General features: G+C 37.9%; 1 protein-coding gene across 7 annotated transcripts in view; it reads right to left on the bottom strand.

Moving 5' to 3' along the window:
- The window catches only part of DOP1A (DOP1 leucine zipper like protein A), a 131027-nt gene that overhangs the window by 6344 nt on the left and 97702 nt on the right, over nt 1-26981 (bottom strand). For all 7 annotated transcript variants that reach the window (XM_086316939.1, XM_086316944.1, XM_086316938.1 and 4 more), the window contains 16 exons: nt 24173-26162; nt 23229-23340; nt 22937-23119; nt 20933-21058; nt 13944-14078; nt 11947-12002; nt 10729-10833; nt 7120-7186; nt 6823-6967; nt 6365-6444; nt 4965-5074; nt 4569-4718; nt 4367-4428; nt 2728-2880; nt 1441-1577; nt 520-575 (listed from right to left, as the gene is read on the bottom strand). In XM_086316939.1, coding sequence (XP_086173065.1) covers nt 520-575; nt 1441-1577; nt 2728-2880; nt 4367-4428; nt 4569-4718; nt 4965-5074; nt 6365-6444; nt 6823-6967; nt 7120-7186; nt 10729-10833; nt 11947-12002; nt 13944-14078; nt 20933-21058; nt 22937-23119; nt 23229-23340; nt 24173-26162 — 3667 coding nt within the window. The remainder of the gene's footprint in view (nt 1-519; nt 576-1440; nt 1578-2727; nt 2881-4366; nt 4429-4568; nt 4719-4964; nt 5075-6364; nt 6445-6822; nt 6968-7119; nt 7187-10728; nt 10834-11946; nt 12003-13943; nt 14079-20932; nt 21059-22936; nt 23120-23228; nt 23341-24172; nt 26163-26981) is intronic.

Genomic DNA, 26981 nt, shown 5'->3' with positions numbered 1-26981 from the left:
ATTTGTAAACTGATTTGTACAAAAATTCCTAAATAAAAATAAATTCTGTTTAGTCATATATTAATAAACTGCTTCACTAAAAAGAAGAAAATTCTAGTACATTAAACTGAGATCCTTCTGGAAGATATGGACATCTGAATACCTTAGTTACAGGTTACCTGCTGTAATAGGTTTTGCTGCATGTTTCAGGGATAAGAGATGACCTGCTAAAACCAACCTTGTTCACATAGCAATGTTGCTACATTACTGTGGTGACAGTTGTAGAAATAGCATTGCCTGAGACTGTATTTATGTCTAGAGGCCCACAGCCGCAAATTTGGATAGTTTAAATCAGTCTAAAAAACCTAAGGTATACATGAAACTGTACCCATAGCCCAAAGCGATAAACTGGATAACAACAGACTAAATACATAAAACTGTTCAGATGAAATAGTGTCTATTCCATCCTAGTTGTAAAGTAACATTCTGGATGATTTAGGATACTAAACACTGACAATACTAAAATGAATTACATATTACCGTGAAATATCTTCATCAGCAGTGAGTTCCTGCTCCATCAGTAAAAATACCTGTACCTGAAGACCACAGAATAAGTGTCAAATGTTTATCTAATCCTTCCTTCAAGTTATCTTTAGGCTATATTTTCATCAATCCAAACACAAATTTTAGGATACAACTTTAGGATCATGAAATTATACTTAGTTTCTAAAAATAAAACTGGATGTTTAGCACAGAGCTGTGCTACTCATCTGGCAGAGGTGGGATGAAAGCATGCTCTTATTTGGTGATTATGAAACAAACCATAAAAAGACAAATGTTACAGCCATTTGTTTGTGAGGATAGTATAGGGCTGGGTTTTCAGAGTTAAGAGATTGTTTTCTCTTTATTTACTCATCTCTTCCCCCCGCCCCCCACCCCTCAAGTTGTTCAGATGAGGGTGATGGTTTGGTCTGAGAGGAGAAAGGGCTGGTATCTGGGACTTAAGAAGATTTATTGTTTGGGACTTTACAAAATCTTATCAGAGTGTCTCTGAAGCAGCTTATCTGGGTAAGTCCTGCATTTCAGAGTGATGCATGCCTTCAGGCCACCTAAATCCAGCTAACCCACCTCTAATCACCCTGGAGGTTCTACTATAGGCGGAACCAGGCCTGGCAACCATGACACAGTTAAAAGTTAGTGTAGAAGAGAATGAACTAAACCAGATCAGACGAAGTAATGATTCACAAGGAGCTAATAACCCTGAATATTGCATACTTCAAAGTTTAAACTATGGAGACATAATCTGACTTGTTTCACTATTTTCAGCTGTAAAAATTTTCGGTAACAAGCTTAACTAGAGTTCAATTCTCTTCCAAAATTAGTTTTTATCCAGTAAGCATGCTGATGCTTGTCACATTGTTTTATAATTCAGATTTACTACCTGAGTTAAAATTAACTCACAAGTTCTGTGATCATGGTAGGCCAGAGCGAGGTAAGATGTTGTGGAGACATTCTCAAAAGTAACACTCTGAAAAACAGGAACACTTGAGAGTGAAGAGTTGGCACCTGGGGCAGACGAAGACTCTCAACCAATCTCTCTGAAAACAAACAAACAAAAAAATCCAATATATTTTCAATATCTAAATATTTAGAATCATTTCCATATAAACATTTCTATATAATCCAGTATTTCCAAAACTATGATGAAGAATCAACTTTTTAAAAAATTTGTAATCTGGTGCAGATACTTTCATTAATTTGATTAATCAAATTAATTTCATTAATTTGATTTTTACTAGAAAAATCAAATTAAAGATATATAAAATTCAGTGCCATGTTCTCATTTCTAGATTCAAGAGATTCTATCAAATTGCTGTAAAGGCTTAAAATGCTTACTCTACATTTCTGTACTTATCATGGATGGAATAATAGACTGATACTAGTCTATGGACCACACTTTGAGTAGCACCAATCTAGTCAATGTTAAAAACATCACAGGACAAGTAGTGTGTACGATGTACACTGGACATTAGGTATAAAGAGTCAGAAAAGAAGGAGTCCTTTATCTTCAGAGAGAGAGGAATAATCTCTGTAAAAAGATGACAATCTCATTCTCAACCCAATCCCCACACCGCCTGCCGAGGCTGGTGGCTGCCCGCACACTGACTTGTGTGCAGCAAACAGTTCTGCCCGGGCAAGTTCACTCCTGCTACAGGGTCACTGGTGGCTCAGGGTGATGACTGCACCGATACCCTCCAGGACACAGGACCACCAAACCCAGGTGATGAAGGTGATCAGAAACCTTACACAACCCGCTGCTCTGTCCCCAGATTCTAGCTAAAATTTCCTGGTTATGTGTCTATTTCAGTCTCCTCCTTTAAAGGTGTATAACCTCTCATCCACAATAAAAAAACAAAAAACAAAAAAACCCACTAATATGCCTGGCTGCAGCAAAACAGTCTTACACCTCATTCTCAAACATGACTTCCCAGGAAATTTGACCCAAATAATAAAATAGAGACCATGTTTAGGCAATCCTATGAACTCAGTGTTTGATTTCTTTTACATACGAGTGATAATTAATTTTTGTTGTTTCAATAGAATAAATTTCTAATTCTACAACATTCTCCATCCACCAACATTTGGTAAATATTTCACCCCAACTTACAACTTAGGGAAAGTATTTTCTAAGGAACAACAAAAACTCAACAGTTTGGAAAATAGAGAAAATACTTTTCCACTGTTTACCTTGTATATCAGGAAGATATTTCTGATACTGGTCAATTTCACTGCTAAAAATAGCAAATGCTAATCTTTTCAGAAGCATGGCTCTCTGCTCTAGTTCCACATCACGGTTTGCAAAGAGATTAAGTGAACTGCTTTGGGCCACAGCTACACGAGCTGAGGGGGATAAAAAAGCAAGAGAGGTTGTTACAGTCATCTAGCGATTTGAAAAAAGATGCTTGTGCTTTTCATTTTTAAGAATGTCTAGAAACCCTATGACATCCGAGAGACAGGCGCTTCTGGTGGAGGACTGGGGAGCTCTTCTCCGAGGCAGATGGGCTGGCACACAGAACCAGCGTCCACAAGTCAGAGACCAATTAGTAGGAAGTGCAATGTGGAGAGAGAAGAAAATTGAGGACTGACTATAGGTTTCAGAAAGTGAAATCACTAACAATGCCATTTTATAAAGCCATTATTTTATGCCATCTGCCTAAATCCTTCTCATTGTTTTAAAAACTTCTGGCCTGGCCCAGCCTAGCCTACCGAGCTCTCCCTCCTCTTGTCTTGTACTCACCCCCGTTCCCTCTTTGTAGCCATTCTGTCTTTGCTCTTTCGTGAACTCAGTAAGCTTGCTTCTATCCTGAGGACTTTATAATTTTTGTCCTTTATTCCTAGAATACTTTGTCCCTAGGCATGCTCATGGCTGTCTTTTTTTTTAGTTTCACCTCAAGTATGAGCTCCTGAGCTGTTATTTAAAATCTCTTGTAGCGCCCTATTTCCTTCACAACTTCTTACTTGCTCCCTGAAATAATTTTACTTATTGGATTAAGGTAAGCATAATGCCTGCTGCATTTTTGTCTTTTAATAAATAACTGTTAAAAAGATGAATCTCAACCTTAAAACAAACCTGTGGAGATTAGAGAATACACTGTCCCTTTTCCAGAGGGGAAACTGCAGCCTGGTTAAGAAGGGACATAAAATTCTAGGGATTCATTCAACTTCGCTGCTATTTAAGATCATTAGTTGGATAATTTTCAAACTTTAAGAAAACAAGACAACTTTTTTTTTCCCAAATAAAATACTATCGAGGAACCCCAATTTATAAACAAAATAGAGAAGGAGTGGGGTGGAAAGTGATTCTGACTTCTTGGCCCCTCTCTTTCTTCATTTAAAGGAGATAAACACAGCCCCAAGTATCTTCTTTTTCGCCCTGGCTCACAGCATGGGTCTCACTTCCCCTACCAAGGATGGAATCCAAACCCCCTGCCGTGGAAGCCTGGAGTCCTGCCCACGGGATGGATGGCCAGGGAATCCCCCAGAGCCCTAGGACTTAGAGTGACTTGTTTGATAGGTCTGTCCCTGTTGCCTGCTTTTCTCGGCCTTCCTGGCGGTCAGTCCTTCCCTTCAGTGATTACTGAGTGCCAGGTTCCATGCCATGTGCTGGGGAAACAAGTTAGAGACAAATGTGACAAGGCCAAATAGTTTACTGATTATTTATCTACTATGCTATCTTCTTCAAGTTTCAACTTTATATTCCTGTAGGATACTACGTATCACTATAACCTGACAAAGAGCTAATTCAGTAGTTTCTGGACAAGAGCAAAGCAAATAAGAATGGCTCATGTACAGGAAAGACACTTAGGTTGTCATCCATAGTACTCACTCATTAAATCTCTAAACGTTGTCTTATCATGTGTCATCAGATTGTCCATAATTGCTCTCCAACTGAAAGAAACCAGGATCATGATATGTAATTAACATTTTGTTGTTAGTATTTAAAAAGTGTTCTGCTTTGCAGATAGCAGTTGATTTCAACAGATTCTGTGAGATGCATTAGCATGTTGAATAGAAGCAGGAGGACTTACTGGTTAACACAAGAGGCATCCATTTGAAAGAAACTGGGATCCATAAAGAGGTCAAAGGCTTCTTTTTTCCAAGCTCTCCGTGTGTACTGATACCCACTAAGACTGCTCAGCAGCTGGACACAGGCTCGATAACTGGGTGCATTATGTGCGCTGAGAGGAAGGAAAACCACGTTAACCTCTATGTTATAACTATTCATCATATTAAGTTACTCATAAGTATTCACATTTACCTAAAGCAATGATGGGAAATAGCACTTGTGTAAAAGAAACATTTTTATCACTATAAGGTAAAAATAAAGTCATTTTGTGATAATTTCATTTTTGGAATAAAGGAACACAACTTATTTTTAACAGAATACGAGTTAACTAACACATCTAGTTAAATAATAGTAGTACCTATGATTTCGGAGGTAGGGCACAACATAATGCATAATATTTACAAGTAAAGGAATGACTCGTTCTTTTTCATCACTGTAGAAAACCATATCCAAAAGATGAGCCAAAACCTAAAAAAAACATAAATGAAATGGAATGTATAATCTGAGAGCTGAAACTGACAGCATCTAGAGGTGGTTTTCAATCTGTAAGAACATCTAGAATACCTTAAAATTAGAAAAATCTAAAAGCAAATTCCTTAAATCCACTTTTACATGAATGGCTTCTGCAACTATTTGCATTTTTTCCCATTGTAACTAAAGAATATACATATGGGCAAATATTACTAGGAAGAGGAGAAAAAGAGAGGTTAAGAACCTTCCAATGTGATTAGGGAGTAAACACCAAATTTAAGACTGGAAACTCAGTACCTCTCTCCCTGACTGGGTTACCAGGGGATTTAGGAAAAATCCAACCTCATGAATTGAGATGCAACTCTGTCAACTAGCTATTTGCCTTAGTCATACTGTTCTAATCTTTGTAAGGTCCAGTAACCACATCTGTAAAGGGGAAACAAAAAGGAACTGCAGGTCTGTATAACAGGGTATAAAAAAAGAGCATGTCAGAGCATTTATATAAAAATGTTTGGTAAACTGTAAATACTTAATAGTGACCAGCATCGTTATATCACTTCTACCCTTCCCTACCAAATTGTGATACAAAAGCACTGTTCAATTTTAAACAGTACACTTGTAAAAAATAGTGCATGGGAGGAGCAATGTCTAAAGTTGCTAAAGTCACGTCTGACTCTTTGTGACACCGTGGACTACACAGTCCATGGAATTCTCCAGGCCAGAATTCTGGAGTGGGTAGCCTTTCCCTTCTCCAGAGGATCTTCCCAACCCAGGCATCGAACCCAGGTTTCCCACATTGCAGGTGGATTCTTTACGAGCTCAGCCACAAGGGAAGCCCAAGAATACTGGAGTGGGTAGTGTATCCCTTCTCCAGGGAATCTTCCAGATCCCGGAATCGAACCAGGGTCTCCTGCACTGCAGGTGTATTCTTTACCAACTGAGCTATCAGGGAAGCCCATGCAAATGTTTGGTAAACTGTAAATACTTAATAGTGACCAGCATCGTTATACCACTTCCACCCTTCCCTACCAAACTGTGATACAAAAGCACTGTTCATTTTTAAACAGTACACTTGTAAAAAAAAAAAATAGTGCATGGCAGGGAGCAAGGTCTAAATTGCTGTCATTAATATTTAACAAACTACTAATCTGAATACAAAGTCTAAACTTTATTTTATACTGATTTCTTGAACTACAAAATAATATTTCAAATTAAAATCTCCTTTGTAAGAACTACTTACTAACTGTTTACTTGAAAGTTCATGTGAAAAAATCTGACAATATTTACCTCAGAAAGTAATGTCAATGCATGGACACTATATACAGAAGGAGTTATGTTTGAGGTTTCCATTGCAGGTGATAACATATCTAAATAAGAAAAAAGACAGGTAAAGATATAGTTAGGTTTTTTTCCCACTGAAAAAAACTACATGTTAAACACGAGAAAAGGGAGGATTTTACAGCAATTATAGTGCTGGCTGCAATAATTTCTTAATGAGTGGTGGTGGTGGTTCAGTTGCTAAGTTGTGTCTGTCTCTTGTGACCCCATGAAGCCAGCCAGGCTTCTCTGTCCGTGGGATTCTCCAGGCAAGAATACTGGAGTGGGTTGCCATTTCTTCCTCCAGGGGATCTTCCCGACCCAGGGATTGAACCTATGTCTCCTGCATCGCAGGCAGATTCTTTACAGCTGAGCCACCAAGGGACAGATGCCTACAAATACAAACTTCAGTGTAGGGGGATCAATACCTTCAACATCAGATTCTAAATTGGTTCCATCTACCATTATTTTGGGAGAAGGCTTAACTTCAAGATTTCGCCGCAGCCATGTTGTCTGTTCCAAAGAAGAACCAGCAATTGCACCAATTGCATCCACTATTTTATGAGTCACATCCTGAAGAAACAAGGAGAGCCCATCATATCTCTGTGTGTACACAGGCACACACACGAAACTTCACAGATGATCTTATCTGACCTTCCCATTTTAGATTTGAGAGCACTGAGAAACAGAGTTTTGGCAACAGCACTCAATTCAGAATGACTTACCTGGAGGTCTCTTTGGTCTTTTTTATTTTCCAAACTAGGGTTTTTCATGATAAACTCATTCAGAACTCTGAAAGGGTCAAAGAAAAAAAACAAACAGGAAATATCAGTGTAAAGAAAATGATGTAACATAATTTTTCACAGCAAGTGGTTTATGGTCTCAATTTTAACTTTGTATGTGTAACGAATATGGGTATATATGGACATTCTATGACTCAGGTGAAATGCATAAACCTATGCATGCAAACACCTGTGCAAGGATGTTCATCGCAGCATTATTTATAAAATCGGAATGTCCAGCAATAGAAGAGATAAACTGTGGTGTATTCATATGAAATACTAAACAGCAATGAAAATGAACAAATTATAGCTACATGAAATTACATGGATAATTTTTATTAAACATATGCTGTATGAAGTAGTAGACATAAAACAGAGTTGTTGTTCAAAAACAAGGCAACATTTATCTGTGGCACTATATGTCAGAATAGAGACTATCTTGAGGAGAAGGGAAAGGACAGTAATTAGGAGGGAACTTGAGGGGACATATGGTGTCTCATTTCTTAATTTAGGTTTGTGATTGTACAGTTGACATCTTTACTTTGTAATAACTTATAATTTGTATGTTTTCTGTGATTTATATATTAACAAAAAATTTAAAAACCCCACCAATCTAATATAAAAATGGTTTATGTGTATAATAGATAAAAAAGAATTCTTGAATGTAAGAAATCCATTTCCATTGTTGGCTAAAATTCTACTCAATATTTAACTTGATTTTATTAACTATATGCATAATTATTTCCAAACTAACACATAAAGTGATATTGAAGAACAATCATATAAATTTCTATTTTATAATTAGGAATTTTTAGAGGATCAGTGGACTGGTTGGGAGAAAAAATAAACCACCCAATTTAAAAAAGGAGTTAGTTTTCTAGTATAAGTGAAAATGCCCAACTTTTAATTTAAATACTCAGAAGATACACACATTGAGAAGGAGGTATAACACTTCATTATCTGAGAAATGAGAAAGGAAGAAAAAACAGGTGATGAAATAGAAAAATCTTGCAGGGGAGAAGGTAGAAGTCTGACAGTTGGTTTTAATTTTTAATGAGATTAGCAGGATATTTGGTGATGATTCAAAGAGCTGTCCATATATTCCTTCTATGAGCCTTAGAACAATTTAGAGGTAGGTAAGGCAGGTATTATTACTCTTGACAGATGGGAAAATAGCCTTGGAAAAGTTTATTGATGTACCCTGGGTCCCAGAGATGAGAGTTAGAACTAGATATCCAAAGAGAAGAATCAGAAATCTTTATGGGAACACTGTTCTAATTTCCAGGGTTTACAGTTATCTCTCATCAATAAAAACTATCATACACACTAGTTATCTTTATCTTTGGTCCAGGAATTGCAGATGCCGAGTCCACTGCTCTTTCCACTACACCTTCAATGTCGTAAACCCCTTCAGATTTCTGGTTTAGAAGACAGCACGAGGGTCTAGGGATCATTCCTAGGGTTCGCAGTGTTACTCAGCTTCTACAGGCTGACCAGCTCTCCTCCAGCTCTCATCCTTGTTCTTCTACCTCCTCTCTGCTTCCTGGTGTAAGACTACATTCCTACATTTACCAAAATCTCGAGTCCATTTTACCAAAGAACCCTCTAACCCTAACCCTCCCTCTACTTCAAAATTTTCTAGACCACTGGTTGCCAAAGCAGAATCACTGGTTCCCTTCAGGACAACAGAGAAGCTAAGTCTGTATATAGAACCACCCAACTACACTTTTAAAAAACACCAGCAGAGCTACAGAGGCTGACTAAGGTTGAAGTTCTTTGCATGCGGTTGAGTTTACATCCCATTCAGTGGAACAGCACATTGAATGTCTGGAGTAATGCAAACAGGTTGGAGACAAGGGTATTCCCTTTGGGGAATTCCCCTCTTCTGTCTTAAGCAGTCCTTTTCAAATTCCAGGATGTAATGTAATCACTTGAGACCCTTGTTAAACTGCAGATTCTGATTCGGGTGGTCTGGGTTGGAGCTTGAGAGTCTACGTTTCCAACAAGCTCCCAGGCGACTCTATTGCTGCTGGTTGAAGGATCAACCTGAGTCACAAAGTTTTAGAGGAAATGCAGCCTTTTTTCTCACTCTTACCCCTGCCATTCCCCGGTCTCCATCCCCTCCCAGCTGTCTCTGGAATCTGGTGCTCCCAAGGAGGCCCCCGCTCCCTACAATCTCCTATGGAGCACTCTCCCCTTAAATAATAGTCATTATCAGCCAGGTAGTATTCTAGGAATTTAACAAACACTAACTCTAAATGATCCTTGTAACAACTTTATGAGGTAGGCACTATTATCATCTCCATTTTACAGATGGAAAGGTTATATAACCTGTGCAGGGCCTTCTAGCAAAGAAGTAAAGGAGTTGGGATTTGAATTCAGGCAGAGTCTTTGCTGTTCACTACTCAACATCATCAGGTTTCCTTACCATTTCAAATCACATTTTCTTCTGCTACCTTGTCAGTTCTCTTTCTTTTCGTGATCAAACAAACTCAAAGACTACTTCACACTAACTTTTTTCACTCTAACCCTTGCCCTTAACATCTGTGCTTATTATCTCATCCAACTCTTTTCTCCTAAATTACCAATCCTCTTCGGATCATCAATAAATACACCCTCTTTTTATACATCATCTTCCCTAATCTCTCTAAAGGGGTTAACCATGCCTTAACTTCTCTTTGCTTCTAGAACCCTGAAAATACCTGTTTTTCTTCTACCTTTCTGATGTTTTTCTTTTCTATGTCCTTTCTTGGCCCCCTTTCCTTCTTTTCTTGTCCTGTTATTTCAATCCCATAATCCACAGCACACAAACTTGCTATCTCCCATTAGAAACGGTTCTATCTTCTTTCCCCTATGATCTATTCTACTACTAACTTGCTGGTCATATCCCTCCTCAAAACCTGCCATCACTCCCATCCCCTGCCCAAGACCAAATTTCTTAAAAAAAATGCAAATTCCTTTCCCATTCCAGCTCCCATCCCCATCTCATTCACCCACTGTTCCACTGCTATGCCTACACCACAGCCAAAGCAGACAAGGCACCTTGCCCAGTATCCCCTCCCTGGTCCACAAAGGCTTTCCCCTCCTACCATCTCCACTCACTGAGCAAATATTTCCTGGGGACATATTATGAACCAAGAATAATGGAGAGTAAAAGATACTGTCCAGACATCATGGTGCTTGCAGTCAAGGGTAACTAGAATTACCAAATAATCAGGCACATTAACAGAGATCAGGAAGCAACATGACAGAGAATGACTTTTCATGTTCAGGGTTCTGAACTCAGATGACTATTAAGCTCCCCTTCAGTCATCCTGCTCACCTCTGCCCCTTTCAATCCCACACTTTCTCATCGATGAGTCACTACTGCTGCACCAGTTTCACATTAGCATGTTCACATTTTGCATATGTAGAAACACACAATGTTGCCTCCACAATCCCACTCCCCCCAAGAAGGCAGAGACACACCATCACCCAAAACATGTTATTCAGCAATCAGAGACAACGAACACTATACATTTGAAATCACATTTTTTAAGTGAAACTGCTTACCCAAGTATAAGAAACTGCCCTGGGGCTGGAAGGCTCAGTTGTATGGAATCTTTCAGAAGTATCAACAGTGATGCCCAGCTATCCACTAAATTGGGCACTGGAATTCTGCAAGATGAACACAGTTTCTATACACAGAGAAAGCCAATATCAACTTTAATTTTCCCTATATTTTCCCAGTCTTTACCATATTTTCCTACTTTCTCTGAAAATTTTCTAAATTTGATAGACTGTGATACTGTTATAGAACATTTCTGAAAGCTTTATATTTTCTACTCTTATTATATGTAAAAAGAAAACCAAGCATACATACTTAAAATATCCAGTGTAACTTATTACAGTAGAAATTTTGTCATAGAATTACCAGTTCTTAACCATACTGACTCTCAAAATGCAGCTCAATAAATTTGTTTAATTATTGACATCATAGTTACCTACTTCCTTCCCTATTCTCTCCACTTCTCTCTTATATTAGCTGTTTCTCCTTCACATATGAGTCTCTATCTCATCTAAGGGAGGGCTGTCAATCTATCCTGAATATCAGTCTCTCACCTCTAGAGAAATTAAGATTCTCTTTGTTTCTTCTTGACCTTAACCCTAACTCTTCTACCTAAACTTAGATTTTAGGCAGTCCCTATTCTAAATCACAACCAGTTTAACCTAACTTTATGTTAGTCATCAATCACAAACTGATGCCAAGTTTGATGATTAAAATGGAAAAAATTAAGGTTCTTGAGTAAGTTTATCAAAACTCAAATCAACGAAATTCTATTCAGATGTCAGCTAAATGCAAAACTGGAATGCCATAACAAGAAGATATTGTCATATCATTCCATTAAAAAAAAAAAAAAACCAGATTAGACGACCTTGCGTTCTCACCTATATCAAAATAATGGATCAGTGGAAACTGGCATAGTTTCAAGAACAGGATGTAGTTTGTTTGTTTACTATTTTCTTACAATTCAGTGTTTTAATGTCCAGTGTACTTTAGTGTACTTAGGTCTTTATATCTGTAGGATTCACATGACTGGGTCATTAAGAGGCCAACTGCCTTTATTAATATTTCCACAATGTTTTTCTGTTTCCAGTATTAGTTCTTTTAGTTTTAGAAGGAAAAAAAATAAGTAACTTCTTGAAAGAATTCAGGTGCCTTCTTCCTTGTTTCCTAATTTTTATGCATTGCTAAATAAAGTGAGGAGAGATCCACAGCAGTTATCTTACCTTTGAATATAAGCATAGAAAAACTGAAGCATGCAGACTTCCAAAGAAAGATGTTTCTATAAACAAAAGAAACCAATTTTATAGTGAAGAAAAATGCTGCTTTTTCTTTTCCATAGTTATAACTACTCTGTATTTTACCAGTTTTAAATTAAAAAAATTAAAAGCAAACAAAATCAAACACTAGGTTGTTATCCAAATCCAGCTCTCTTCCATGTAGCAGGCAAAACACAAAAGCTATTTAAAAAGCTGAAAATGGTTTAGAAAGAATCAAAAGATTCTCAATTCCGACCCACCCCCATATACAAAGCACACCCCAGTCATTATTTTTAAATGATCCATTGACTCTATAAGCATCAACACTATTTTAATCAGCCTATGCTTGGCCAGGCTATCAGAATTAGGTTGACTTTTTTTTTTTTTTTTTAAATAAAATGGAATTTAAATCTATTTTACCACAAGTTTCTGTTAAATTAGGATAGGTAGGTAGGTATGCTGCTAAGTCGCTTTAGTCGTGTCCGACTCTGTGTGACCCCATAGACGGCAGCCCACCAGGCTCCGCCGTCCCTGGGATTCTCCAGGCAAGAACACTGGAGTGGGTTGCCATTTCCTTCTCCAAGGCATGAAAGTGAAAAGTGAAAGTGAAGTCGCTCAGTTGTGTCTGACTCTTTGTGACCCCATGGACTGCAGCCCACCAGGCTCCTCTGCCCATGAGATTTTCCAGGCAAGAGTACTGGAGTGGGTTGCCATTGCCTTCTCCAGTAGGTAGGTATAGTTGGTTCCAAATCTGAACTAACTCCTAATAGCCTAAAATCTATTCTCTAAAGTTAGTGCTGAATGTAACATATAATAAAAAGAAGGCACCCGCCCTTAAAAATCAATAATAGACAAGAAAATAACACTGATGTCCACTTTCATTTACCCAATTTGATTTGTTATGTTTTGACACCAACTATTCCCTTGAAAATTTCCCCTTGTACCACATGAGGAAAAATCAAATATCTGATGAATTCAGAACTTAGTATATTGAGAACAGGGTTGGTGGCAGTTGAGGAGTACAGAACTTGCTCTTATTTGATTTTATATCCTTCACACTTAGCCCAATGTCTCTGGCATAAGTAGGTGCTCAAAATAAATACAATGAATTGAGCTTTCACAAGCAAATTTAAAATCCTATCACAAATGCCCCAGTGGTGATTACAGAACAGTAAGTAAATTGTTAAAAAGTTAGTAAGGACACTGGCTATTTTTGTACACAAGTAGTACACTCTTTAGGCAATACAAAAAATAATGCAATATTTTCAGATATGTGCAATAATTCTTTCAAGGAAGTAATCAGGCCTATTTTGGCTTGGCCTAAAGTCTAATGTTAGCAGTTGGTAAATATTTTTTAAGAAAATTGAACCTCTTAGTGTTCCTGAAATAAGGAGCGGAAAAAGTAGACAAGTTCATAACTTTACTAACTTGTAGACTTTTAGGTCTGCCTAACTAGAGACAACGCATTGGGAGTGCAAAGACTCTGTCACTGACTTCTTGGTAGCACAGATTGTACATGGTCAAGAAATGACATCAACTAGAACTAAAGTTATAGCAAAATGTGAGGAGCTTACAGACTTAGACCCTCATTGCAAAGAGAGAGCAGCAAGAGGCTGTGAAAAAGGAAACAACCGAAGTGAACAGACCTTGGGCTCTGGCTTCTGTGCTTTTCCTCTACATGACCAGAAAAATCTCACCTAGGAATCTGGCCCCACACGTACTCACTGCCTTAGATGTACATATGGAGCGCTACGAGCAGTGAACTGCTCTTCACTGGCCACAGGGAGGATCATGCCAGCGGGTCACTGTAGATACTGGTAACTGTTTTTATTAGGGCAGAGTGAGAACACATGCTCTCATCTCTGCAATCTATTTACAAGGATGCATTGTACAAAAAATAACTTCCCTACCAGGGTCATCTCTGAAACACAACTGTAAACAAATCAAAGGGTAGCTCCGCTTACCTTGTCCTTGGCTATGGCTGGGGGCTGCTTTAAGACATCTTTCACAGTCTGTATAACAGTCTCTGCTCTCATGACACTGATAGACCGAACCAGTTCTACTAGTAAGAGCTGTTCTTCACTGGCTGCAGGAATAACCTGGAGAACACATCATTGTATTCACTTATGTACGGGTAAAGGTAAATCTTTTAAGAGAAATCACAGAATTAAGAGAATATTTTATGGCCTCTTTTAATATAAAGGCCCTTTCATGTCCCTTGATGACTTTAGGTAAATTTTATTTTTTATCAATATAATACATGTATATTGTTTCAAAAAGACAAACAGGACAAGGTATCTTTTAAGAAAAAATAGCAGTGTGCTTGCACTTATGCCCCAAAGTGACCAGGCTCAACTCTTGGCTCTTTCCTATCATTTCTGAGTAATATTCATGGTTGTTATTTTTCCTATTTCAGAATATTTTCTTCAATTTTACATATTATCTACTGACATCCTACTTTAGAAGACAAACTTCTGGTTCTATTACACTCTTCTCCCTATCCTTCCACCATAGTTACATCATAATTTCATTTAAATATACACCCAGTATTCATATGTTTACTTATAGTTATGTTGTATATTACCAGTACACATGTCTTCTCTTGCACGACTTTTTGTTTTTCCTAAACTGTTTTTTTGTGTGCTAATTTTTAAAATAATCTTCATTTATTCATTCCAACTGAAAAATCTTAACAAGTCTACATTAATAAGATAATCTGCTTCAAAGAAATAATTGTTTTATTACAATATTTATTTCCATTTATTTGGCCGTGCCAGGTCTTAGTTATGGCACGCAGGATCTTTAGTTGGTGGCATGCAAACTCGCAGGTGCGGTATGTGGGACCTAGCTTCCCAACCAGGGATCGAACCTAGGCCCCCTGCATTGAGAGCACGGAGTCTTAGCCACTGGACCGCATGGAAGCCCCAATATAATTGTTTTTACTTTAATAGTTTTTAAGGATCTTCATAAAGAAACACTGAATATGATGAACTACGTATGCGTACTTTCATTCATTTCAGAGTGGTTTATGATGTGAAGAATTATTTACGCACATTTTATGTTTCCCCAAGTTTCACTAAAATCATGATGAAAAATAGAAAAGATGTATGAATAATTACATATCAACCAGAAGATGTATGAAATGAATGAATATATATCAATGAAAAGTATTACAATGGCCTATTCACAATGTTTTATATGTAAATGTGTTTAAAAATATGATAGTATACACAAGAAAACATAGTTTTTCTTATGCAGTGTGACTTCAGTTGGATTTTTCTATCTTTACAAAAAAAATCTTGCTTGACTGTCACAATATATTTAATAGAAGTGTGTGCATATATACAAGTGCATTTGTGTCTACACATTGTTTTTGTTTGCTTGGCCTTCTCTATCATAAGTTTATCCCCAAAGAATCCAACAGCTGTAAATCTCCTCTAACTACATGCTCAAAACCATCAGATCAGATAACTAACCTACCTTTTCCCCTTCCTGCTTTTTCTTGAGATATCTCTGATAGATGTCTTTCTGTTCTACCCTGGTTTGGTACTCTCTAGGCTTGCTGTATAGTATCATCTTGTTTTTTCTCCTGTGACCATCAGCCTTTCTTTTTTCCTGTGTTGGAACTCCTATTTCTTGGATCCCATGCTGCCTTCTTTCTTGTTTTATTCCTCCTCTGCTGGAGATACATCTTACAGTATTTGAGAAAGGGTGAATCAGCTGCAATTTTTTTTGAGACATTTCAAAGTCAAAACTCACCTGAGTGACACTTTGGCTGGGTAAAGTACTACAGATTGAAACTAACTTTCCAATCATAAGTTCTAGTGTTGCTAATGATAAGTCATATCATCATCCATTGAATATGACCAGTATTTTCTCTTTAGAAGGTTATCAGACCTCCTTTACATCTCTGGTGATCTGACATTACTTGCTGATCTTTATGTAGACAGATCTCTTTTCACAGTGCCTATAAAAATTCATTTCCTTTACTTCTGGGGAATTTCCTTGTACTATTTCTTAGCTACTTTTCTCCCCTCGTTTTTTCTATTTCTTCTTTCTTCAAAAAGATACTGTACCTCCAGTATCATTTCCCTAATTTAAAAATCTCCTTTCCTCTGTTTTCCACAACTCTAAATTTACATTCTATATCTGATATTTATCTACTTTCACTTCTCTTATACTGATTTTGTTTTGCTTCTGCTAAAAATTTTTGACATTTAAGACAATTTAAAATTTTTGCAATACTCCTTCTTATAATCTCTTATTTCATGGATGTAATATAATTTTACCTGGTGAACTTTACATTTTCTTCTGTTACCTGCATATTACTTTTGACTTTCTCTATCTACTTGTTTTGGTCTTTATCTAATTTTCAGAGGCTTTCTTCATGTGACTGGTATTCCTTGGCTCTCTATTTCCCAGGTAACTCAGCTGGTAAAGAATTTGCCTGCAATGCAGGAGACCCTGGTTTAATTCCTGGGTTAGGAAGATTCCCTGGAGAAGGGATAGGCTACCCACTCCAGTATTCTTGCCTGAAAAATTCCATGGACAGAGGAGTCTGGCAAGTTATAGTCCATGGGGTTGCAGAGCTGGACACAACTAAGCACAGCACAGCAATAATAATAACTATACGCAAATATATTTACAGCGTCCTTATTAAGTGCCATGTACTGGTAAGTGCCATATATATATGCATACCCTTCCTTCATCCCTCCCTTCTTTCCATCCACCCTTCTTCCCTCCCTCCGGTTCTGATTCTCACAGCCCCATAAAGCAGCAATGCTAACCTGAGGACGTTATATAGCTAGTGAGTGGAGAAGTCAATATTTGAACCCCAGGGACCTGGTTTCAAAGTGTGAGGTCTTAACAACTGTATTACTACTGCCTTTCAGAAAGAAATTAAAAGGTGACAGGAAGCCAAGCATTTAGGTGCAAGACTACTGGATAGGTGGCCCTTCCTGTGTAGTGCCAGCAGCCTAGTTTTGGAGTCCTTTTTTTGTTGTTGTTGTTGTTGTTTTTAGGAGACACAAAAATTTAAGTAGCTTAGGTCAGGCCATTTTCCTAGAGAGGAATCCTAAACTCCTACCTGAACAACATAATGGCTTCCTGCCATCTTGCTGGGGTGAGATTGATTCCATTTTTCAGAATGTAGACTTTTCCTGACTGCTGTTTGAAGCATGATGTCTAATTCCTACCTGTATGAACCTTGTACTTGGATGCAATCTCAAAAATGACAGAATGATCTCTTTTCGTTTCCAAGGCAAATCATTCAATATCATAGTAATCCAAGTCTATGCCCTGACCAGTAATGCTGAAGAAGCTGAAGTTGAACAGTTGTGTGAAGATCTACAAGACCTTCTGGAACTAACACCCCAAAATGATGTCCTTTTCATCATAGGGGACCAGAATGCAAAAGATGTCAAGAAATACCTGGAGTAACAGGCAAATTTGGCCTTGGAGTACAGAATGAAGCAGGGCAAAGGCTAACAGAGGTTTGTCAAGAGAACGCACTGGTCACAGCAAACACCCTCTTCCAACAACAAAAGAGAACACTCTACACATGGACATCACCAGATGGTCAACACCAAAATCAGATTGATTATATTATTTGCGGCCAAAGATGGAGAAGCTCTATACAGTCAGCAAAAACAAGACCAGGAGCTGACTATGGCTCAGAAGAACTCCTTATTGCCAAATTCAGACTTAAATTGAAGAAAGTAGGGAAAACCACCAGACCATTTAGGTATGACCTAAATCAAATCCCTTACGATTATACAGTGGAAGTGACAAATAGACTCAAGGGATTAAATCTGATAGAGGGCCTGAAGAAATATGGATGGAGGTTCGTGACATTGTATAGGAGGCAGTGATCAAGACCATCCTGAAGAAAACGAAATGCAAAAAGGCAAAATGGTTGTCTGACGAGGGCTTACAAGTAGTTGAGAGAAGAAGAGAAGTGAAAGGCAAAGAAGAAAAGGAAAGATATACCCATATGAATGCAGAGTTCCAAAGAATAGCAAGGAGAGAGAAGAAAGCCGTCCTCAGTGATCAGTGCAAAGAAATAGAGGAAAACAATAGAATGGGAAAGACTAGAGATCTCTTCAAGAAAATTAGAGATACCAAGGGAACATTTCATGCAAAGATGGGCTCAATAAAGGACAGAAATGGTATGGACCTAACAGAAGCAGAAGACATTAAGAAGAGGTGGCAAGAATACACAAAAGAACTGTACAAAAAAGATCTTCATGACACAGATAAACATGCTGGTGTGATCATTCACTTAGAGCCAGACATTCTGGAATGTGAAGTCAAGTGGGCCTTAGGAAACATCACTACGAACAAAGCTAGTGGAGGTGATGGAATTCCAGTTGAGCTATTTCAAATCCTACAAGCTGATGTTGTGAAAGTATTGCACTCAATATGCCAGCAAATTTGGAAAACTCAGCAGTTGGCCATAGGGCTGGAAAAGGTCAGTTTTCATTCCAATTCCAAAGAAAGGCAAAGCCAAAAAATGTTTAAAATACCACACAATTGCACTCATCTCACACGCTAGTAAAGTAATGCTCAAAATTCTCCAGCCCAGGCTTCAACAGTACGTGAACCATGAATTTCCAGATGTTCAAGCTGGATTTAGAAAAGGCAGAGGAACCAGAGATCAAATTGCCAACATCTGCTGGATCATCGAAAAAGCAAGAGAGTTCCAGAAAAATATTTATTTCTTCTTTATTGACTATGCCAAAGCCTTTGACTGTGTGAATCACAACAAACTGTGGAAAATTCTTCATGGGAATATCAGACCACCTGACCTGCCTCCTGAGAAATCTGTATGCAGGTCAGGAAGCCACAGTAAGAACTGGACATGGAACAACAGACTGGTTCCAAATTGGGAAAGGAGTATGTTGGCTGCATATTGTCACCTGGCTCATTTAATTTTTGCAGAGTACATTATGAAAAATGCTGGGCTGGATCAAGCACAAGCTGGAATCAAGATTGCCGGGAGAAATATCAATAACCTCAAATACTCAGAAGTCACCATCCTTATGGCAGAAAGTGAAGAAGAACTAAAGAGCCTCTTGATGAAAGTGAAAGAGAAGACTGAAAAAGTTGACTTAAAACTCAACATTCAGAAAACTAAGATCATGGTATCTGGTCCCATCACGTCATGGCAAATAGATGGGGAAACAGTGGAAACAGTGTCAGACTTTATTTTTGGGGGCTCCAAAATCACTGCAGATGGTAATTGCAGCCATGAAATTAAAAGACGCTTGATCCTTGGAAGAAAAGCTATGACCAATCTAAACAGAATATAAAAAAGTAGAGACATCACTTTGCCAACAAAGGTCCATCTAGTCAAAGCTATGGTTTTTCCAGTAGTCATTTATGGATGTGAGAGTTGGACTATAAAGAAAGCTGAGTGCCAATTAGAATTGATGCTTTTGAACTGTGGTGTTGCAGAAGACTCTTGAGAGTCCCTTGGACTGCAAGGAGATCCAACCAGTCCATCCTAAAGGAAATCAGTCCTGAAAATTCATTGGAAAGACTGATATTGAAGGTGAAACTCCAATTCTTTGGCCACCTGATGTGAAGAAATGACTCACTACAAAAGACCCTGATGCTAGGAAAGGTTGAAGGTGGGAGGAGAAGGGGACAACACAGAATGAGATGTTCGGATGGCATCACCGATTCGATGGATATGAATTTGAGTAAGCTCTGGGAGTTGGTGATGGGAGCCTGGCATGCTGCAGTCCATGGGGTCACAGAGTTGGACTGACTGAGCAAATGAACTGAACTGTGAACCTTGTGCCCTTGGATCAAGAGTCTCTTTTCAAAGTACTCTTCACAAAGTAAATTTGACTCCAGTATCCTGATGAGGTAGGGTAAGAGGAGTGGGTGGCTGCTTGGGTTGGGAAAAGGGAACTATAAACTTTCAATCAGTCCTCCAGATTTCAGCCCCATCCTAACTCTTTGCCTTTAGAAGTACTTGATACTTCTACTTCCAGACTGTCTATAGATTTACATCAGTAATTGATCCTTTGCTTGCAGCAAATCAGTAGAGCAGAGAAAACTGATATTGATATCCAAGTCAGTTATAACTCAGACATGTTTTTCGTCGTGCAAAACTTTTTGACACTTGTGGTCATATGACATTTACGGCCACACTTATGTGGTTACCCCTCCCAAGTTTTTGTCATTGTAGGTTTTGTCATTTAAAATTGTTTCACTCTCATTTTTGGTAAGAGGGAAGATAAAAATGCATGTGTTCAATATGCCACGTTAAAGCACATGTACTTAACTAACTTTAAATAATCCAAGATCTCAATTCTGTCCAATGTAATATCTACTACTGAATCCTTACATGCAAAATGTCATATAAAAGGAATGTTTATTTTGTATTACTTGAAATGTGTCAGCATACATGTAATATGAAATCAGCACAAAAATAAGATTAGAAACCTTCAGCTAGACAAATCACATACCCTATAGGAATAAATTATTTAACAGCCTTAGTATTCTAGTGAGTCAGTATTTATATCCAATACAGAATAGTTTTTTGAGCTTTTAAACTCACAAAGCAACAAAATTTCCACGTATATAAAGACAATATATGAATTACATTTAAGCAGTCACATTGTAACGAAAAGCTAATCAAGATGAAAATTTCTCTCCATACTCTTGCTATGCACCTTAAATGACTATCATTTAAAAAACACTTTGTATCTGATTACCATTTCTATACAGCTACAGTGTTAATATCATATGAATTTCTTTTTTCACATAAAGTATCTTTTATACTTAAGAAATTTAGGCAATATATTATTATCTAAACTGGAAGACAAACTTACTTTTCTGCGATCCACCCCATCCCAGCCCCTAATCCCATTGTAACTAATGGAAAACTGAAACTCAGCATGTATTCACCATATGCTTACCAAGTGAAAAGATAAACACATACCTTGGTCCTGGTGGGGGCTTTGTTCTGTCTTCTCTCATTCCATACAAAGGCAATGGCAGCCATAAAGTGAACACCATGATTCATTGAAATAGGCCCCAATAATTCTAGGATTTGCTGCCTCAAGTTCTAAAAAAATTTGAGCAAATTACAAGTGCATTAAAATTTATGAAAGCATTAATAACTGGACTGCACTTTTAGTTTTTCTTGGAAGAATATATAGAACTTGTTTGTTTTACCACCTAAATCGTGATAGTGAAGTGAAGTGAAAGTTGCTTAGTCGTGTCCGACTCTTTGCCACCCCATGGACTATACAGTCCATGCAATTCTCCAGGCCAGAATACTGGAGTGGTTAGCCGTTCCCTTCTCCAGGGGATCTTCCCAACCCAGGGATCAAACCCAGGTCTCCCGCATTGCAGGTGGATTCTTTACCAGCTGAGCTACCAGGGAAGCCCAAGAATACTGGAGTGGTAGATAATGGTATCTGTGGTAAATAATGGTGGAGGAAAGTTTAATAATGTTAAGAGATGCAACTATAGTCATTTTAATTCAAAAGGAAAACAAATAACCTGTAGCAGTTTAATCCAAATATTAAAATAAAACATCATTTTATTTAAATTTTCTATTGATTTCCAGCCTTCCTCCACAGTGCCAGGAATGCTCCCATGACTCCCAAGTCTAGGAAGTCAGATCTGGAGTAAGATTAGGTAATTGAGGGATATCAATTTGATGACTGGCCATAGCAAACATGCTTTTAAACAATCAAGTAATTTCCCTCTAAATATAAAGAAGAAACTTTGAGAAATATCTGAAAGTATAAGAAGAAAAACAATTTTTGAATCAACCATTAACTTCATCATCCTGAGATAATCAGTATTAGCTCATGAATTTTCTTTATCCCTTCTTCTGCAGATTGTTTTTTAACATAATTAGAAATACAATATTTGTTCAATTATGTAAAATTCCTGTTTTACTAAACTTTTAAGCACTTTACATCGACTAAGAATTCTTCAAAACCATGATTATTAGTGGCGACATAATGTAACACTGAGTAAATAATTTACTTAATCATTCCCTTATTGTTCAGGATCTCTTTTTTCTTGCCATTAAATAAGACTGTGGTGGTGGTAGCTTAGTCGCTAAGTCATGTCTGACTCTTGTGACCCCATGGAGTGTAGTCTGCCAGGCTTCTCTGTCCATGGGATTCTCCAGGCAAGAATACTGGAGTGGGTTGCCATTTCCTTCTCCAGATCTTTCCAACCCAGGAATCGAACTTGGGTCTCCTGCATTGCATGCGGATTCTTTACTGACTGAGCTATGAGGGAAGCCCATAATATTTATTATAAATAAGGCTATAATAAATATTATACATATTTACATAATTTTGATTACTTTAGAATTAATTACTAAAGAAGATTACTAGGTCAAAAACTATGTAACTTAAAGATCTCTGTACATATTGCTAAACTATTTTCCAGGAGAGATTTGCATATTAAAATGTCAGCTTGAAATGTTCTAAAAAAGGAATAAAGTTATAACATGTGTGACTGAATCTCAAAAATATTATGTCACATGAAAGAAGTTAGACACAAAAGATCAAATAATATATAATTTCTTTTTTATAGGAATTGGCCTGAAAAAGCAAATCGATATACAGAGAAAACAGATTAAGGGTTGACGGTGGTTAGGGATGGGAACGAAGTGCCTGAAGATGGGCATGAAGAATCTTTTTGTGGTGACGGCCATGTTGAAACATTAGATTGTGGTGAGAGTACTATAGCCCTTCAAATTTACTAAAAAAAACACAATGTATTATATATGCTTAAAAAGTGTGATTTTTTAAATGTCGTTTCAAGAAAATACTTAAAATTACTTGGTAACTAATTCCACAATCCACACAGAGTATCATAAATACTACTCAAATTATTCACAAATTTGGAACATAATCTCTAGCAGAGTTGTCAAACAGACTCTTGAGCTCCAAGGGTGAAGAGTGACTTATCTAACCTTTGTGGCTCCAAGGTTAATAGTGGTAACAGAGGCAGATGCAGCGATGGTCGTTTTTTCCGAGGAATCAGCCTGATGCAGCACGCTCCAAAGCAGTGTCACTGAGGACATGATCATGTGAAGGATCGAGAGGATCCCACTGCGGGCTTCACAAAGGTGTTTGTGATCTACACTGACCAAAAGCTATCAAAGTCAGGGGAAAAAGAAACATGTTATTTACTGAGGTTTACAAATGGGGACTTATTAGGCCTCACAGTCTTTAAAAACCAGTCAAATATTCGTGCAGTCTCACCTGGTGATACTGTGTAGTAGGATCCAACAAACAGTAGTGGATAATCGCCGTGACCCCTTCCAAAAGGGTAAGAATCATATCTGGTGGGATAATTGATGCCATCCACAGGGGCCTGGAAGAAAATGTATCCATGTGAACACAAGGTCTGTGAACAAGACATTTGTGTTTCATCAATAATAAATGTCCAGCATGCGCTAAGCACACAGTAAGGGCTCAATAAATATTATATAAATAAATAAATTAGGAGCTTTTATATCCTCATCTAATAAAATAAGTGTGACACATTAAATGTACTAAAGTTCTTTGGGGATAACAAATTCTAAACAAAATCAATAAATACAGCCAGCAAATCTCTGGCAACTATGTAATGGCAGGCATATCAGTATTAAAGGATACAGCCAGTTTTCTTATATCCAGTACCTGAGCTCACACAGGAGATAAACCAGACACTAGTCTATTAAACACCTGGATAAATTTTGACAGATTAATTTTGAATATGGCCTGGGGATACATATAAAATTTGACACCAGACAATGAAAATTCAAAACAAGAAATAAAATCAGATGGGAAAAGAATTATTCATAATTGTAAATTAATTTTAGTGTGACATTAACTTGCACTTAGATCAACATGTCATATAAACCAAGGAAACCCTTTGCAAAGCTTTCTGCTACTTTTGCCAGCTCAGTCAAGAAGAGCATCAAAATTAATTTCAGCTCTATGGAGGAAAAAAGTCCTGTTAATCTACTCCTTCTGTTTTCCATTCTTGATTCTTTTATGGATACGATTCCTCAGTTTTCTTCTTTATGAAAACAACATACTACGTGTAACCTAACAATAACCTCTAATTTATTTACCCAAATTGCAACTGACTTTCTAGATGATGAAGTGGTCATACATGTAAAAAATGCCAATAATGACAAAATTAAAAAATCAATTATTACCTACTATCAGATAATCCTGTTTCATATTTGTACTGTTGAATTAAATTATCTAAATTTCTGCAAAGCTGTAGTGTCACAGAGACAACCACTCTCTGGAGAACTTTTCCCATGTAAGGCAGAGTAGATGTGATTAAACCAATCCACTGTGGGTGCATCTTACAGGCACAGTGTTGATGCAAAGCTCGTATCACCGCACAGAGGAACATGCCTTGAGATGTGATCGGCTGGGCGTGCAAATACTGAAGAGAAGTCATGGGCTGATGGGGATTGATGTGCTCCAGATCAGACACCACAAAATCAAAACCTGTTTCATTCTCTTCAGGGATAGTCATTACCCTGTGTTCCAGAACAATGAGCCTCTGAAGCACTTTGAGAAGTTGTGACTGGAGTGTGCTGCCACTGTCAAATTCATCTTCGGAGAAATTGATCAGGCTGTCCTCTGAGAAACCTTCTTCCACGGCAATCACGTTCTTACCTGCCATCTTTTCACTGTGCCATTTCTGTGCACTAAAGATAGATGACAGCAAACAGTGAAGAATCACTTTCTGAACTTTGCACTTAGATAACATATCAGAGATAAAACTAGGGAAACCTTTTGCTGAGCTTTCTATGACTTTTGCCAGCTCGGTGAAGAGGAGTGTCAAAATTTCGATGCTCATCATCTGCATGTTTCGATTGCCTATTAAATCTTGTGCTGTAACCTTGACATGAGTTGGGTAATGGCTACGCATATAATACAAACACAGAGAAATAAGGATTTCTATGTACATAGAACTCCGGAAGTTATGATTTGAGTCCACTGGAATGTGACTATAAAAATCTTTTCCCATAACAGAAATCCGGTGTCTGGCCAAAAGATTCTGAAGCAGAGACAACTGAGGCGTATATGCGTTATTTACACTAGTGGTTGAAATGGCATTTACAAAAGCAATAGGGTTAGTTTTCAAGATGGCCTTGATGGCAGAAAAAGCATACAGAGTCCTGGATGAATCGTACAACTGGAGATACAAAAGCACATGTTGGTAGAGAGGATGGATGTTGAAATTGGGAGATTTTCGTGATCCTGGAGAACCCATGTCACTCTCAATTTCAGAAATTTCTCCCTCGCCACAGCTGTACCAGTTCTCTAAATCCAGACCGTCGCTGAAGAAAACACTGGTCTGCTTGGGTTTTTCATTTGAAGCTTTCTTCTTGTCATCATCCTTTTTTCTGGCAAGTTTTACTTTAGGTTTTGCTCCTGGTTGTTTACCTGACTCCTTAACAATTGTTTCTTTCTCGGAGACTTTTTCTGATAATTTTTCTTTAAAGCTGAACTGAATGCTACTGTGACTTCTCTGTCGACATCTGGTTTCTGTAGAAGCAACAGAAGAGTCATGGAAAGTCTGTGTGGTTCCTGAAATACAAGGTGAGGAGCTGTTTCTGGAAATTCCATTTGGCATACACTCACAGCTTCCCTCTGCAGACACAGACAGAAACTGAGAACTGTCATTATTCAGCAAAGCACTCTGGCTCTGCTGAGCAGGCTGATCTTCGTTGCTAGTCACCTCCTCGCCTGGATCCACATCACTGTCCTTCGGGGGCAGCCCTTCAATTTCTGACTGAGATGTCACTGATGCAGATTCCGCTTCGAGGCCACTGACAACTTTACATATCAGGTCAAAGACCACCTGCTGAACATCATCATCTGGGGAGCCTGCGCTTGGCGCTTGGGAATCGTCTTGTGCTGTCATGCTCTCAGGATCGGCTTCATAACTCAAGTTGTCCCCAGCAGAGGACTGAGAACATCCCGAGTCAGACCTCTGAAGTATTTCTATCTGTTGGTCTGGCAGATCGAAATCAGACACAACCATAGGGATTGTCTCACTGCTGGTACTTAGGAGGGACAGTCTGTCACTTAATGGATTAACAGTAAGGCTGAAGTTCTCCATTTCGTCCATGGTAAGTGTCTTTTCACCATTTCCTTTTGATGCCATGAGTTGTACTTGGCTTACTGGCAAAGAAAGAGAGTAAAGAAAAACAATACAAAATACATTAAAATAATTGAAATGTAAACCAAACAAGATTTTTTAATCATTACTTTCATTACTTACTTATATTTTTCTATTAAAACGTTTATTAATGTGTTAGACCTTTTAAGGTAGAAAATTATGTAGATGACTATTAATTAGAATTTAATAAAGACAACTCAACATTAGAAGGGCTATTATTCAACTGAATTAAACAAAACAGCACATTTAACAGAGATAAAATATAAAACGTTGCCCTTATCCCCAAATATGACATTCTTTTAAAATAGTTCAGTATATAGTTAATATATAAATACATAATCTCCTTGATTTTAACAAACTTCAACAAGCATTTATAAATTATCTAGTTTAAGTAAGGCCCTAAATGAGAAGAGCATGAGAAAAGGAAAAAACATCACTCTTTACTCTGAGAAGTTTTAAAACGAGTAGGGGATCTCACAAATACCCATTTCTGTGCCTTTAGGGGAGCATTTCTTCAGAGAGGGTGAAGGCTTAGTTCCATGCAAGAAGTGCAAAATCAGAAGCTTCAAATTCAGGGAAAGCATCATGACACCACAGATGAGGTCTGAGAATGATCTCAGAGAGGTGAGAATTCAGCAGACAGGCAGGAAGTACTATAGGCAAAGTGTTAATGCAAAGAAGTGCTGGCGGTAAGCAGAGCAGAGCATGTTCTTAAGAGGATTCAGGGGAAGCTGTGGAAAGGAAGCTAGAGAAAGGAACCATGGCTCTGTAGAAACACACTCAAGATGAAGCAGGAGCACAGTTCTGTTCTAACTTCACCA

The sequence above is a fragment of the Bos grunniens genome, chromosome 9 (genome assembly GCF_055505025.1).
Source record: "Bos grunniens cultivar Pamir isolate PY7600 chromosome 9, Bosgru_T2T1.0, whole genome shotgun sequence".
Classification (NCBI taxonomy): domain Eukaryota; kingdom Metazoa; phylum Chordata; class Mammalia; order Artiodactyla; family Bovidae; genus Bos; species Bos grunniens.
Note: the sequence above shows the minus strand (reverse complement) of the source record. Positions and strands in the feature narration are given on the sequence as shown.